Source organism: Scyliorhinus canicula, chromosome 12 (assembly GCF_902713615.1).
Source record: "Scyliorhinus canicula chromosome 12, sScyCan1.1, whole genome shotgun sequence".
Taxonomy (NCBI): Eukaryota; Metazoa; Chordata; class Chondrichthyes; order Carcharhiniformes; family Scyliorhinidae; genus Scyliorhinus; species Scyliorhinus canicula.
The window spans coordinates 100,960,958-100,976,200 of record NC_052157.1 but is presented as its reverse complement, the minus strand read 5'-3'; the positions used below and the strand labels follow the sequence as shown (position 1 = coordinate 100,976,200).

At 42.7% G+C, this 15,243-nt stretch overlaps 1 protein-coding gene across 2 annotated transcripts in view; it reads right to left on the bottom strand.

Annotated features, from left to right (window-relative positions):
* Window positions 1-6,516: 6,516 nt before the first annotated feature.
* ncf1 (neutrophil cytosolic factor 1) overlaps window positions 6,517-15,243 on the bottom strand; it is a 162,423-nt gene continuing 153,696 nt past the window's right edge. For both annotated transcript variants that reach the window (XM_038813725.1, XM_038813726.1), the window contains one exon: window positions 6,517-8,068. In XM_038813725.1, coding sequence (XP_038669653.1) covers window positions 7,944-8,068 — 125 coding nt within the window. In that variant the 3' untranslated portion in view covers window positions 6,517-7,943. The remainder of the gene's footprint in view (window positions 8,069-15,243) is intronic.

The following is a 15,243-nucleotide window of genomic DNA, read 5'->3' as shown; positions in this document are numbered from 1 at the left end:
TGGAATTACTGATCCACTATGATCCCTATGGGAATTACTGGATCGCACTGTGTGATCCCTATGGAATTACTGGATCAGACTGTGTGACCCTATGGGAATTACTGGATCACACAATGATCCCTATGGGAATTACTGGATTACTGTGTGATCCCTATGGGAATTACTGGATCACACTGTGTGACCCCTATGGGAATTAGTGGATCACACTGTGATCCCTATGGGAATTACTGGATTGCACTATGATCCCTATGGGAATTACTGGATTGTTCTGTATGATCCCTATGGGAATTACTGGATCGCATGTGTGATCCCTATGGGAATTAGTGATCGCACTGTTAATCCCTATGGGAATTACTGGATTGCTCTGTGCAATCCCTGTGGGAATTACCGGATCACACCATTTTCCCTACGAGAATTACCAATCACATCACGATCCCTATGGGTATACTGGATCAGACAATGATCCCAATGCGAATTAATGATAACACTATGATCCCTATGGGAATTACTGGATCACACTATGATCCCTATGGGAATTACTGGATCACACTGTGATCTCTATGGGAATTACTGGATCACATTGTGTGATCCCTATGGGAATTACTGGATCACACTCTGTGCTGCCTATGAGAATTACTGGATTGCACGATGACCCTATGGGAATTACTGGATTGTTCTGTATGATCCCTGTGGGAATTACTGGATCACACTATGTGATCCCTATGGGAATTACTGGATCACACTGTGTGATCCCTATGGGAATTACTGGATCACACTGTGTGATCCCTATGGGAATTACTGGATCGCACTGTGATCCCTATGGGAATTACTGGATCACGTTATGTGATACCTATGGGAATTACTGGATCGCACTATGATGCCTATGGGAATTACTGGATTTTTCTGTATGATCCCTGTGGGAAATACTGGATCACACTGTGTAATCCGTATGGGAATTACTGGATCATACTGTGTGATCCCTATGGGAATTACTGGATCACACTATGATCCCTATGGGAATTAATGGATCTCACTGTGTGATCCCTATGGGAATTATTGGATCGCACTGTGTGATCCCTATGGGAATTACTGGATCGCACTGTGTGATCCCTATGGGAATTACTGGATCACACTATGATCCCTATGGGAATTACTGGACTGCACTATGATCCCTATGGGAATTACTGGATTGTTCTGTATGATCCCTGTGGGAATTACTGGATCACACTGTGTGATCCCTATGGGAATTAATGGATCGCACAGTGTGATCCCTATGGGAATTACTGGATCACACTGTGTGATCCCTATGGGAATTACTGGATCGCACTGTGATCCCTATGGGAATTACTGGATCACGTTATGTGATACCTATGGGAATTACTGGATCACACTATGATGCCTATGGGAATTGCTGGATTGTTCTGTATGATCCCTATGGGAATTAGTGGATCGCACTGTTTATCCCTATGGGAATTACTGGATTGCACTATGATCCCTATGGGAATTACTGGATTGTTCTCTATGATCCCTATGGGAATTACTGGATCACACTGTGTGATCCCTATGGGAATTACTGGATCACACTATGATCTCTATGGGAATTACTGGATCGCACTGTGTGATCCCTATGGGAATTACTGGATCAGACTGTGTGACCCCTATGGGAATTACTGGATCACACAATGATCCCTATGGGAATTACTGGATTACACTGTGTGATCCCTATGGGAATTACTGGATCACACTGTGTGACCCCTATGGGAATTAGTGGATCACACTGTGATCCCTATGGGAATTACTGGATTGCACTATGATCCCTATGGGAATTACTGGATTGTTCTGTATGATCCCTATGGGAATTACTGGATCGCAATGTGTGATCCCTATGGGAATTAGTGGATCGCACTGTTAATCCCTATGGGAATTACTGGATTGCTCTGTGCAATCCCTGTGGGAATTACCGGATCACACCATTTTCCCTACGAGAATTACCAATCACATCACGATCCCTATGGGTATACTGGATCAGACAATGATCCCAATGCGAATTAATGATAACACTATGATCCCTATGGGAATTACTGGATCAGACAATGATCCCAATGGGAATTACTGGATCACACTATGATCTCTATGGGAATTACTGATAACACTATGATCCCTATGGGCAAACTGGATCACAATATGATCTCTATGGGAATACAAGATCACACTACGTATTTGAAAACTTGTCCAAAATCTGACAAAATTCTTTCTGTCTTACAGGCGATACAGTCACCGCGTCATCGAACCAGGACAATATATCACATGACTATGAAAATCCAACTGATTATGAGCCGAATCGAAGGAGCGGATATATTGATGTCCTACCAGAGGATAATGAAAGTTATGATGATGTAGTTGCCCCAGGATGGGTTAGTGACGACTATGATGACATAGCAGAAGTGGGCCATCAGTCCCATCATCCTAATGTTAACTGTTGAAAGGGGTTAAACAATTAGTCTCACTCCTTGTGCCCTTTAATTGTTTCTCTTCTCAAGTATTTATCAAACTCCCTTTTGAAAGTAATTGTTGATTGCAGATTGTCAAAACTCATTGTGTGAAAAAGATTCTCCTCCCCGGCTCGTTGATTCTTTTGCTAATTATCTCAAATCTGTATCCTTTATTTCCAATCCACTTACTAATGGGAACATTTTCTACCTATATGTTGCATCAATAAGCCTCATTAAATTGAATTCCTCAGTAATTTTCCATGTGCCAAGGAGAATGATCGCAGCTTCTCCAGCCTCTGCATGCTCACTGAAATTTCTCGACGCTGGTGCTATTGGGGTGAATCCTCTACATCCTCTCAAAGGAATGGATAATCTTCCCAAAGTGCAGCGCTCAGAATTGAACACAGTAATGCAGCTGAAGCCTAAGCAGTGATTTGTGAAAGTTCACCTTAACTCTCTTTCTATGTCTCTATTTATAAAGCTAAGGATTCCACAGGCACTTTACCAACATACGAATTTGTAATGCAGTGTTCGAAGATGTTAAACTCTAAAGCATATACACCAACAGACATTTTCATACTGCAACACATTGTCTAGTCATCTTTAATCGTAGCCTTTTTGCAGTGCTTGCTTCAACAAGAGAATATTTGTGTTTAGTGAGAACTAGAGGCATTAAGATATATTCTCCCTGGAGCCAATTTGCTGCTACCATTGTATTAAAGCCTCAACACTCAAAACGATGGCTGAGAATGTGCACGTTTAATCCCGAGGGCTCCACTTAGTTCTTGGTCTCAGGTGCACCAGTGTTCAGCTTCAGCTGTGTCAGTGAGGGGTTTCCTCTGGGAATTCTGATGCTTATCAAGAAGGATGAGAAAGAGTTGCTGTCAACGTCTTCCACGGATCCAAATCATGGATCAGGTGCCTCACTGCACCAGTGAGAGAAAACATTGGGCAGGATTCTCTGACCCTCCGCAGTGGAATCGCGGCTGGCACGGGGTCGGGGAATAACCGTTCACGCCGGAAATCTGGCGAGACGGCACTTCCGCAGACTTCTGCGGACCCGCCAGCTGTGCGCACATGGTAGAAGCGGCGCTGGTCGGGGGGCGTTGAAAGTGGCCCCCACGGCGATTCGGAGCCGGAGTTGCGGGACGACAGCGGGGCCCTGCGAGCCCCCTTGAAAACAGAGAATCAACCTGGACTTTCCAGAAAAAAGTCCAGAGTGATTTGCGCCCGTTTTCTGGTGGGCGTGGGGATTTAGTCCCCAGAACAGAGAATCCCGGCCATTGTCTGGAATCCTCACCGAGGTGCGGAGAATGTCTCCTTGATGTTTCCTGAGGAACTGTGTGGTATCACCCTGACTGGACGGTCTTGATTAATAACAGGATCAGGGGTTAAAGGGAGAAGGCAGGAGAATGGGGATGAGAAAATATCAGCCATGATTGAATGGCGGAGCAGACTCGATGGGCCGAGTGGCCTAATTCTGCTCCTATGTCTTATGATCTTATGGCCTTAGGACACCACTTTGGAGTGGGCAACAATATGTCAGTTGCCTCATGTGCTAAGCAGCGGGATTTGGGGCAGTTTCAATTCCAATCCAAGTCAACAAGAACGGCCAGGAATTGTACACAAAGTGTCAGTCAGTCTTGGGACATCAATCAGGATGGCTGATATGAAGGTGCCAGTGGGTAGCTAGGACAAGGCATGGTGCTTTCATAGGACTGAAGGTAAAGCAGGTAATTGGGGTAATTATGGAGGAAAGGTGGTTTCCACACAGATGAAAGAAGATCTGGATCTGTGGGAGAGTTTGATAGCAGCTCCTTCTCATCCTCCTTGATAAGCATGAAAATTCCCAGAGGAAACTGATAGGCAGTGACAGTTTTGTACTGCAATAATTGGGAAAAAGGTGCCTGACCATACAATTAAATGTTTCATGAGAAACGGCCTGACTTCGAAGCCTTCCTCACATCTCAAGCCATCGTGCTTATATCTATTTTCCAAAACTCGTTTTTCTTGGAATTGGTCATTAGCATGAAGCTAGAGACTGGAGCTTGAAAGATGAAGTTCCACCTTAAGCCAGGCTGACCAGCAGTACCTGCATGTTGGAAGGATTTGCATGTTGCTACTCAACCTTTTGCGCTACTTTATCAACATGTCTTCCCCGGACCATCAAGTCCTGGGTGCGACTTAAACAGAGAGCTTCTGGCTCAGAGACAGAGATGTGACCCACTGAGCCACCAGACCTCCACAGGTAGCCTTTGAATTTGACAAACAATCTTCTTGCTGGACTCTGCTCACTCTGGATGTCCATTATATAAATGAGATGACAACGTATCAACCATGGGCTGTTGCACAAGTGGGATTGTCCTGCACTCCTCAATTCCTGCCCTTGTCCACCTCAGAAGCAGTTCAAAGTTCAAAATGGGCGGAGCGGCAACATGCTGGAATTCCTCTTTCCAATCAGTCACACTTGCCAACCATGAAATTACAGCTGAGGCGAATGTGTGCAAATGCTGGAGGAGTAACCGGACCAAGCCTGAGAAGCTTCCGGGAGATTCCTGGATGTTGTGTCAACAGCTGCATCAATGCCCACCACCACTGGCAGATAAAATCTGAGGAATGTTTGAGGAACAAGGAAGAAGATTCGACCCCTGGGCACCTTCCTCCATTCAATTTGAAAGTATTTCAAATTGTATCTTCAATCCACCTACCAGCAATGTCCCAAATCCCTTGGTACTGTTATCCATCAAAATCCAATCTCAGTTTTGAACATTTCAATTGACCACCCAACATCTAATAATGTTTTTATAAAAAGGAATCCCCTGATTTTACTCCTGAGTGACCTGCCTCGTACTTTAAGAAACTGCCCTCTTATTCTGGATTTCGTGTTTCAAGTTTCTGTACTTGCTCTATCATATCGCTAATCATTTTAAACACCTTGATCTGATCTACTTTGACGGTCAAAACTCGAGGAAAGTATAAACCAAGTTTATAATACTTGCTGTCACAATTTACCCCTTTAAGCTCTGCTATCATTCAGGTAAATTTGGGCTGTACACTCTGCAGTCATTTCATTCTTCCTGAGGTGCTGAGAATGGAGGAGCTGGGATCAGACAAGGGTCTGAATAACTAATTAGCACTGCTGCCTCACAAAAGGACCTGAGTTCGATTCCAGTCTTGGGTCACTGCCTGTGTGGGGTTTGCACTTTCTCCCCGTGTGTGCGTGGGTTTCCTCCAGGTGCTCCAGTTTCCTCCCACAGTCCAAGTTGGTTGGATTGGCCATGCTAAACTGTCCCTTGGTGTCCAAAAAATGTTAGGTGGGGTTGCAGGGAAGTGGGCCCTGATAGGGTGCTGTTTCAGAGGGTCGATGCAGATTTGATGGGTCGAATGGCTTCTTTCTTCAATGTAGGGATTCTATGATGCGTCAATTCCTCACTTTAATACCCCAGCCCAGTCTGAGCGGATCGTGCCCTGTTAACTTGTCCTAATACAATACCAAAGCATCATTAAATTCTCAATGACAGAAATTGCTTCATCAGCACAGATGGAAATATGAGAGATCCGGCAAGGTATCACAGCGAGAGGCATATGATGAAATTCTGTAAACAAGTCTCCTCTTGACTCTGTTCAACATGTACCAAATGCAAGACCAGGAACACATCCAGTAAAAGCTGTCACCATTAGATTATGTTTTAACTCTGATTTTTTTGTACATATAACTCAGTGATCTTAATATACTTTGGATATTAATAGTTTGAGTGTGTTGAATATCAAAATACCTTTGGTTATTGTTAAGTAAATCTTGCTTGATTATCAAAATCTGAATAGCTGTCAGGTTAAATAGTCAAATGATTGTATGTCACAATGTTCGGTGTGTACTGTTTTTTAATGTACAGATGAATCATGAGTCAGTGTCTTTTTTTAAATGTATTTTTTAAATAAAAAGAAATCTAATTGACTGTTGTGTGTGTGTTGAAAACAGGATAATTATTTTAGGAACAGCAGGAAAAACACAAGTGAAAAAGCATTCACAACAATATTGTATTTTATTAATTAAATCGTAATGTCAGACTTTCCAGAGCAACATTATTCTACTGCTTTTTGGTATATCAAGCAGCCCAGCAAGTATCCTCACAGTCGAAGACACAAGTTAGATACTGAATATAGAGGATAGCTATAGGGCCAATAAGACTAAGGAATGCAAATCATTAACATCAGCACTAGATTGGTCCCTGGGATGAGAGGGTTGTCCTATGATGAGAGGTTGAGTAAATTGGGTTAATAGTCTCTGCGGTTTAGAAGAGTGAAAGGTAATCCCATTGAAACGTACACAATTCTGAAAGGGCATGACAGGGTTAAATACTGAGAGGTTGTCTCCCCTGGCTGGGGAAACCAGAACACAGGGACACGGTCTCCAAGTAAGAGGTTCATTAGCTAAGACTGAGCTGATGAGAAATCTCTTCACTCGAGAGAATTGTGAACTGTTGGCATCGTTTACGTCCAAGAGTAGTAGATGCTTCATGAGTTAAGACTGGTACAGACAGATTATTTGATCTCAGGGAACGGAGGGATATGGTTACTGTGAGACAGAAGGTCAACAGTGATCATACTGAATGGTAGAGCAGATTTGATAGGTCCTATTTCTTAACTCATTAAGCAAACCGTACAATAATCTTTTGGTAACAGCTGAGACAAGGGGTTGGACTTTCCAGCCTCCCAGTTGCGTGTTTCCCAATTCACTCACTGGCGGCAAGCAGGATTCTCTGTCAATAAGAATTCCCATTGAAGCCACTCCGTGCTGCTGGGAAACCCATGGGCGTGGGTGCACTGCCGGCTGGACCGGAAAATCCAGCTGTCAGTGAATGGATAGGGAATACCGGTCAGGATTTGACAGTCTAATGATCATGGTCTTTGTAGCAGGAAGACAGGCCAGGAGTAGTCATATCCGTCGCAAAGGCTAAGGTTTATAAGTTTTGTCTCAATATAATCTTCATTTGGGAGCTCTATCAGACATGACAGATTTCTCTTAAATTCAGTGTTCTTCACTATTGAGTTTCACTGTTAAGCTTGAAAATTTCTCAGCATCACTCAAACCAGCTTGTAATGGTCAAAGCTGTTTTAATGAAGTTTAGATATTGCTAGGGTTAAAACAACTAGTTTAGATCCTGATTGAAAACAGTCTAACAGATCACAAGTTCCCTCCATTTTTGATTTGGTTACAGATAAAGAGGGAGACGGGAGTAAAAGGATATATTGATGGGGTGAATTGAAGGGAGTGAGTGGACACTCGCGTGGAGTATAGATAGCAGCATGGAAGAGTTGTTTCTTTGCTGTGGGTCCTATATAAGTTGATGAAGTATCTGTGCACCCAGAGGCAGCTGAGTAGAATGGCAGAGATCCCAGACCATTCCTGCTGGATGGCCCTGATACTTCCTGTGGTTCCCTTTCAGAAGGCTACTCTCGTTTTATTTTACTTTTAGTTTGTTCAGTGCAGTGTTCCATGATCTCGCTGAGCGTGGGCCTCGGGGGAATCACGGGGATTACCTTCCCCTGCTTTCCTTGCTCTTGGTTACTGGTACCTGGAATAGTCAAGAGATACAAAATAAGTGAACTCACTCTCTCTCACATACTCGAATACTCACACGCACACACACACAAACACTGACACAAACACTCAAATGCTCACACATAATCACAGAATTTATAATGCAAAAGGAGGCCATTCATTGATTTATTATTATTGTCACATGTATTAGTATACAGTGAAAAGTATTGTTTCTTGCATGCTGTACAAACAATGCATACCGTATACAGTATAGGAAAGGAAGGAGATACTGCAGAATATAATGATACAGTTATAGCAAGGTGTAGAGAAAAGATCAACTTAATACGAGGTAGGTCCATTTAAAAGTCTGATGGCAGTAGGGAAGAAGCTGTTCTTGAGCCAGTTGGTACGTGACCTCAAACTTTTGTATCTCTTTCCTGACGGAAGAAGGTGTAAGAGAGTATATCCGGGGTGCGTGGGGTCCTTAATTATGCTGGCTGCCTTTCTAAGGCAGCGGAAATTGTAGATAGAGTCAATGGATGGGAGGCTGGTTTACGTGATGGTTGGGCTACATTCACGACCTTTTGTAATTTTCTGCGATCTTGGGCAGAGCAGGATCCATACCAAGCTGTGATACAACCAGAAAGAATGATTTCTATGGTGCATCTGTAGAAGTTGGTGAGAGTTGTAGGTGACATACCAAATTTCCTTAGTCTTCAGCCCATCGAGTCTGCACTGGCCCTTGGAAAGAGCACCCCTCCCAAGCCCATGGCCACCCGGCAGAAACCCACGCAGACACTGGGTGAACGTGCAGACTCCGAACATACAGTGACCCGAACCTGGGACCCTGGAGCGGTCCAGCAGCTGTGCTAACCACTATGCTACTGTGCTGCACTCAAATACACACACTCACAAATAATCGCACACACTCACTCAAATACACACAAACACTCAAACAATCACATCACACACGCACTCAAATACTCACAAACTCAAATACTAACACACACTCAAATGCACACATAGATACACACATTCAAAAACTCACGCATACTCAAATACTCTCACACACACTCACTCAAATACTCACACACACTCACTCAAATACTCTCACACACACTCACTCAAATACTCACACACACTCACTCAAATACTCACACACACTCACTCAAATACACACACACACTCACTCAAATACTCACACACTCACTCAAATACTCTCACACACACTCACTCAAATACTCACACACACTCACTCAAATACTCACACACACTCACTCAAATACTCACACACACTCACTCAAATACTCACACACTCACTCAAACACTCACACACACTCACTCAAATACTCACACACACTCACTCAAATACTCACACACACTCACTCAAATACTCTCACACACACTCACTCAAATACTCACACACTCACTCAAATACTCTCACACACTCACTTAAACGCACTCAAAAACACACACACTCAAATACTAACACACACTCAAATGCACACATAGATACACACATTCAAAAACTCACACGCATACTCAAATACTCTCACACACACTCAAATACTCACACACACTCACTCAAATACTCTCACACACTCACTTAAACACACACTCAAATACTCACGCACACTCAAATACTAACACACACTCAAATGTTAACACACACACTCAAATACTAACACACACTCAAATGCACACACAGATACACACATTCAAATACTCACACACGCAAACACTAACACACACACTCAAATACTAACACACACTCACTTAAACACACATGCAAAATCTCACACACACACTCAAATACTCTCACACACATTCACTCAAATACTCACACACTCAAATAGTCACACACTCACTCAAATAGTCACTCACACATGGTGTGTTAGTATTTGAGTGTGTGTTAATATTTGAGTGAGTGAGAGTATTTGAGAGTGTGTGTGAGTATTTGAGCGTGCATGAGTTTTTGAATGTGTGTACCTGTGTGTGCTTTTGAGTGTGTTGGTATTTGAGTGTGTGTATTAGTATTTGAGTGTGTAAGTTTTTGAGTGCATGTTTGAGTGAGTGTGTGTGAGTATTTGAGTGAGTCTGTGTGAGTATTTTGTGAGTGTGTGTGAGTATTTGAGTGAGTCTGTGTGAGTATTTTGTGAGTCTGTGTGAGTATTTTAGTGAGTCTGTGTGAGTATTTGAGTGTGTGTGAGAGTATTTGAGTGCGCGTGTGAGATGTTGAGTGTGTTTGAGTGAGTGTGTGTATTTGAATGTGTGTGTGTGAGTATTTGAAATGAAATGAAATGAAAATCACTTATTGTCACGAGTAGGCTTCAATGAAGTTACTGTGAAAAGCCCCTAGTCGCCACATTCCGGTGCCTGTCCGGGGAGGCTGGTACGGGAATCAAACCGTGCTGCTGGCCTGCTTGGTCTGCTTTAAAAGCCAGCGATTTAGCTCAGTGAGCTAAACCAGCACATGAATGCATGTGTGAGTGTTTTACTGTGTGTGTGAGTATTTGCACATGTGTATTTGTGTGTGCATTTGAGTGTGTGTTAGTATTTGAGTGTGTGTGTTAGTGTTTGTGTATGTGAGTATTTGAGTGTGTGTTAGTATTTGAATGGTGTGTTAGTATTTGAGTGTGTGTTAATATTTGAGTGAGTGAGAGTATTTGAGTGTGTGTGTGAGTATTTGAATGTTTGTATCTATGTGTGCATTTGAGTGTGAGTATTTGAGTGTGTGTGAGCATTTGAGTGTGTGTGAGCATTTGAGTGTGTGAGTATTTGAGTGTGTGTGAGTTTTTGAGTGTGTGTTTGAGTGAGTGTGAGTATTTAAGTGAGTGTGTTTGAGTATTTGAATGTGTGAGTATTTGAGTGTGAGTTTTTGTGTGAGTTTTTGAGTGAGTGTGTGTGAGTGTTTGAGTGAGTGTGTGTGAGTATTTGAGTGAGTGTGTGTGAGTAGTTGAGTGAGTGTTTGTGAGTATGTGAGTGTTTGTGAGTATTTGTCTGCATGTGTGAGTATTTGAGTGTGTGTATCTGTGTGTGCATTTGAGTGTGTGTTAGTATTTGAGTGTGTGTGAGTATTTGAGTGTGTGAGTGTATTTGAGTGTGTGTGTGAGTATTTGTGTCTGTGTGTTAGTATTTGAGTGTGTGTGAGTATTTGAGTGAGTGTGCGTGAGTATTTGAGTGCATGTGTTTTTAAGTGTGGGTGTTTAAGTAAGTATGTGAAAGTATTTGAGTGAGTGTCTGTGAGTATTTGAGTGAATGTGTGTGAGAGTATTTGAGTGTGAATCTGAGTTTTTAAGTGTCTGTTTGAGAGTGTGTGGGTATTTGAGTGTGTGTGTTTTTCAGTGCGTGTTTAAGTGAGTGTGTGTGAGTGTTTGAGTGAGTGTGTGTATTTGAGTGAGTGAGCGTGAGTATTTGAGTGAGTGTGTGAGTATTTGAGTGAGTGTGTGTTAGTATTTGAGTGTGTGTGAGTATTTGAGTGTGTGTGTGAGTATTTGAGTGAGTGTCTGTGAGTATTTGAGTGAATGTGTGTGAGAGTATTTGAGTGTGAATCTGAGTTTTTGAGTGTCTGTTTGAGAGTGTGTGGGTATTTGAGTGTGTGTGTTTTTGAGTGCGTGTTTAAGTGAGTGTGTGTGAGTATTTGAGTGAGTGTGTGTGAGTATTTGAGTGAGTGAGCGTGAGTATTTGAGTGAGTGTGTGTGAGTGTTTGAGTGAGTGTGTGTGAGTATTTGAGTGAGTGTGTGTGAGTAGTTGAGTGAGTGTTTGTGAGTATTTGAGTGTGTGTGTTCTTATTTGAGTGTGTGTGAGTATTTGAATGTGTGTATCTATGTGTGCATTTGAGTGTGTGTTAGTATTTGAGTGTGTGAGTGTATTTGAGTGTGAGAGTATTTGAGTGTGCGTGTGAGTATTTGAGTGCTTGTGTGAGTATTTGAGTGTGTGAGTATTGAGTGTGTGTATTGAGTGTGTGTGTGAGTATTTGAGTGAGTGTGAGTCAGTATTTGAGTGAGTGTGAGAGTATTTGAGTGTGTGTGAGAGTATTTGAGTGGGTGAGAGTATTTGAGTGGGTGAGAGTATTTGAGTGGGTGTGAGTATTTGAGTGAGTGTGTGAGAGTATTTGATTGAGTGTGTATGAGTACTTGAGTGTGTGTGAGTACTTGAGTGCATGTGTGAGTATTTGAGTGTGTGTTCATACACACTCAAATGCTCACAGATACACACTCAAATACGCAGACACACTCAAATACTCACACACTCAAATGCTCACACACACTCAAACGCTTACACACACTCAAACACTTACACACACTCAAACGCTCACACACACTCAAACTCTCACACACTCAAATGCTCACACACACTCAAACGCTTACACACACTCAAACACTTACACACACTCAAACGCTCACACACACTCAAACTCACACACACTCAAATGCTCACACAGACACATTCAAACTCTCAAACAGATACACAAACACAAATATGCACAGATATACGCACTCAAACACTCGCACAGACATATTCATATGCTCACACAGAAACACTGAAATACTCACACAGAAACACACTGAAATACTCACAAAGACACATACTCAAATGCACACTCACAGACACATTGAAATACTCTCAAGAGACACATTGAAATACCAACACTGACACTTTGAAATACCTCACAGACACATTGAAATACCCTCAAAGACACACGTTGGAATACCCTCACAGACACATATTGAAATAGCCACACAGACACACTGAAATACTCACACAGACACACAGAAATACCCACACGCACATTGAAATACTCACACAGACACACACACTGAAATACCCACACAGACACACAGAAATACCCACACACACATTGAAATACTCACACAGACACACACACTGAAATACCCACACACACACACAGAAATACCCACACACACATTGAAATACTCACACAGACACACACACACTGAAATACCCACACAGACACACAGAAATACCCACACACACATTGAAATACTCACACAGACACATACACACTGAAATATCCACACAGACACATTGAAATACTCACACAGACACATTGAAATACTCACACAGACACACTCTGAAATACCCACACAGACACACACACTGAAATACCCACACAGACACACTAAAATATCCACAGCCACACACACTGAAATACCTACACAGACACACTGAAATACCCACACAAACACACTGAAATACCCGCACAGACACACACATTGAAATACTCACAGACACACTGAAATACCCACACAGACACACTGAAATACCCACACAGACACACACACTGAAATACCTACACAGACACACTGAAATACCCACACAAACACGCTGAAATACCCGCACAGACACACACATTGAAATACTCACAGACACACTGAAATACCCACACAGACACACACACTGAAATACCCACACAGACACACACACTGAAATACCCACACAGACACACTGAAATACCCACACAAACACACTGAAATACCCGCACAGACACACACATTGAAATACTCACAGACACACTGAAATACCCACACAGACACACTGAAATACCCACACAGACACACTGAAATACCCACACAGACACACTGAAATACCCACACAGACACACTGAAATACCCACACAGACACACACATTGAAATACCCACACAGACACATTGAAATACCCACACAGACACACTGAAATACCCACACACACACACTGAAATACCCACACAGACATACACATTGAATTACCCACACAGACACACTGAAATACCCACACAGACACACTGAAATACCCACACAGACACACACATTGAAGTACCCACACAGACACACTAAAATATCCACAGCCACACACACTGAAATACCTACACAGACACACTGAAATACCCACACAAACACACTGAAATACCCACACAGACACACTGAAATACCCACACTGACACACTGAAATACCCACACAAACACACTGAAATACCCACACACACACACATTGAAATACTCACAGACACACTGAAACACCCACACAGCCACACACACTGAAATACCCACACTGACACACTGAAATACCCACACAAACACACTGAAATACCCACACAGACACACTGAAATACCCACACTGACACACTGAAATACCCACACACACACTGAAATACCCACACAGACACACTGAAATACCCACACAGACACACTGAAATACCCACACAGACATACACATTGAAATACCCACACAGACACACTGAAATACCCACACAGACACACACTGAAATACCCACACACACACTGAAATACCCACACAGACACACTGAAATACCCACACAGACACACTGAAATACCCACACAGACATACACATTGAAATACCCACACAGACACACTGAAATACCCACACAGACACACACTGAAATACCCACACACACACTGAAATACCCACACAGACACATTGAAATACCCACACAGACACACTGAAATACCCACACAGACATACACACTGAAATACCCACACAGACACACTGAAATACCCACACAGACACACACTGAAATACCCACACACACACACTAAAATACCCCCACAGACACACTGAAATACCCACACAGACACACTGAAATACCCACACAGACACACTGAAATACCCACACAGACACACACACTGAAATACCCACACACACACACACTGATATACCCACACACACACACACTGAAATACCCACACACACACACTGAAATACCCACACAGACACACACTGAAATACCCACACACACACACTGAAATACCCACACAGACACACTGAAATACGCACACAGACACACTGAAATACCCACACAGACACACTGAAATACCCACACACACACACTGAAATACCCACACACACACACTGAAATACCCACACAGACACACACACTGAAATACCCACACAGACACACTGAAATACCCACACACACACTGAAATACCCACACACACACACTGAAATACTCACACAGACACACACACTGAAATACCCCCACACACACATTGAAATACCCACACAGACTTTCACATTGAAATACCCACACAGACACACACACTGAAATACCCACACAGACACACTGAAATACCCACACAGACACACTGAAATACCCAGACAGACACACTGATATACCCACACAGACACACTGAAATACCCACACAGAAACACTGAAATACACACACAGGCAAATTGAAATACTCA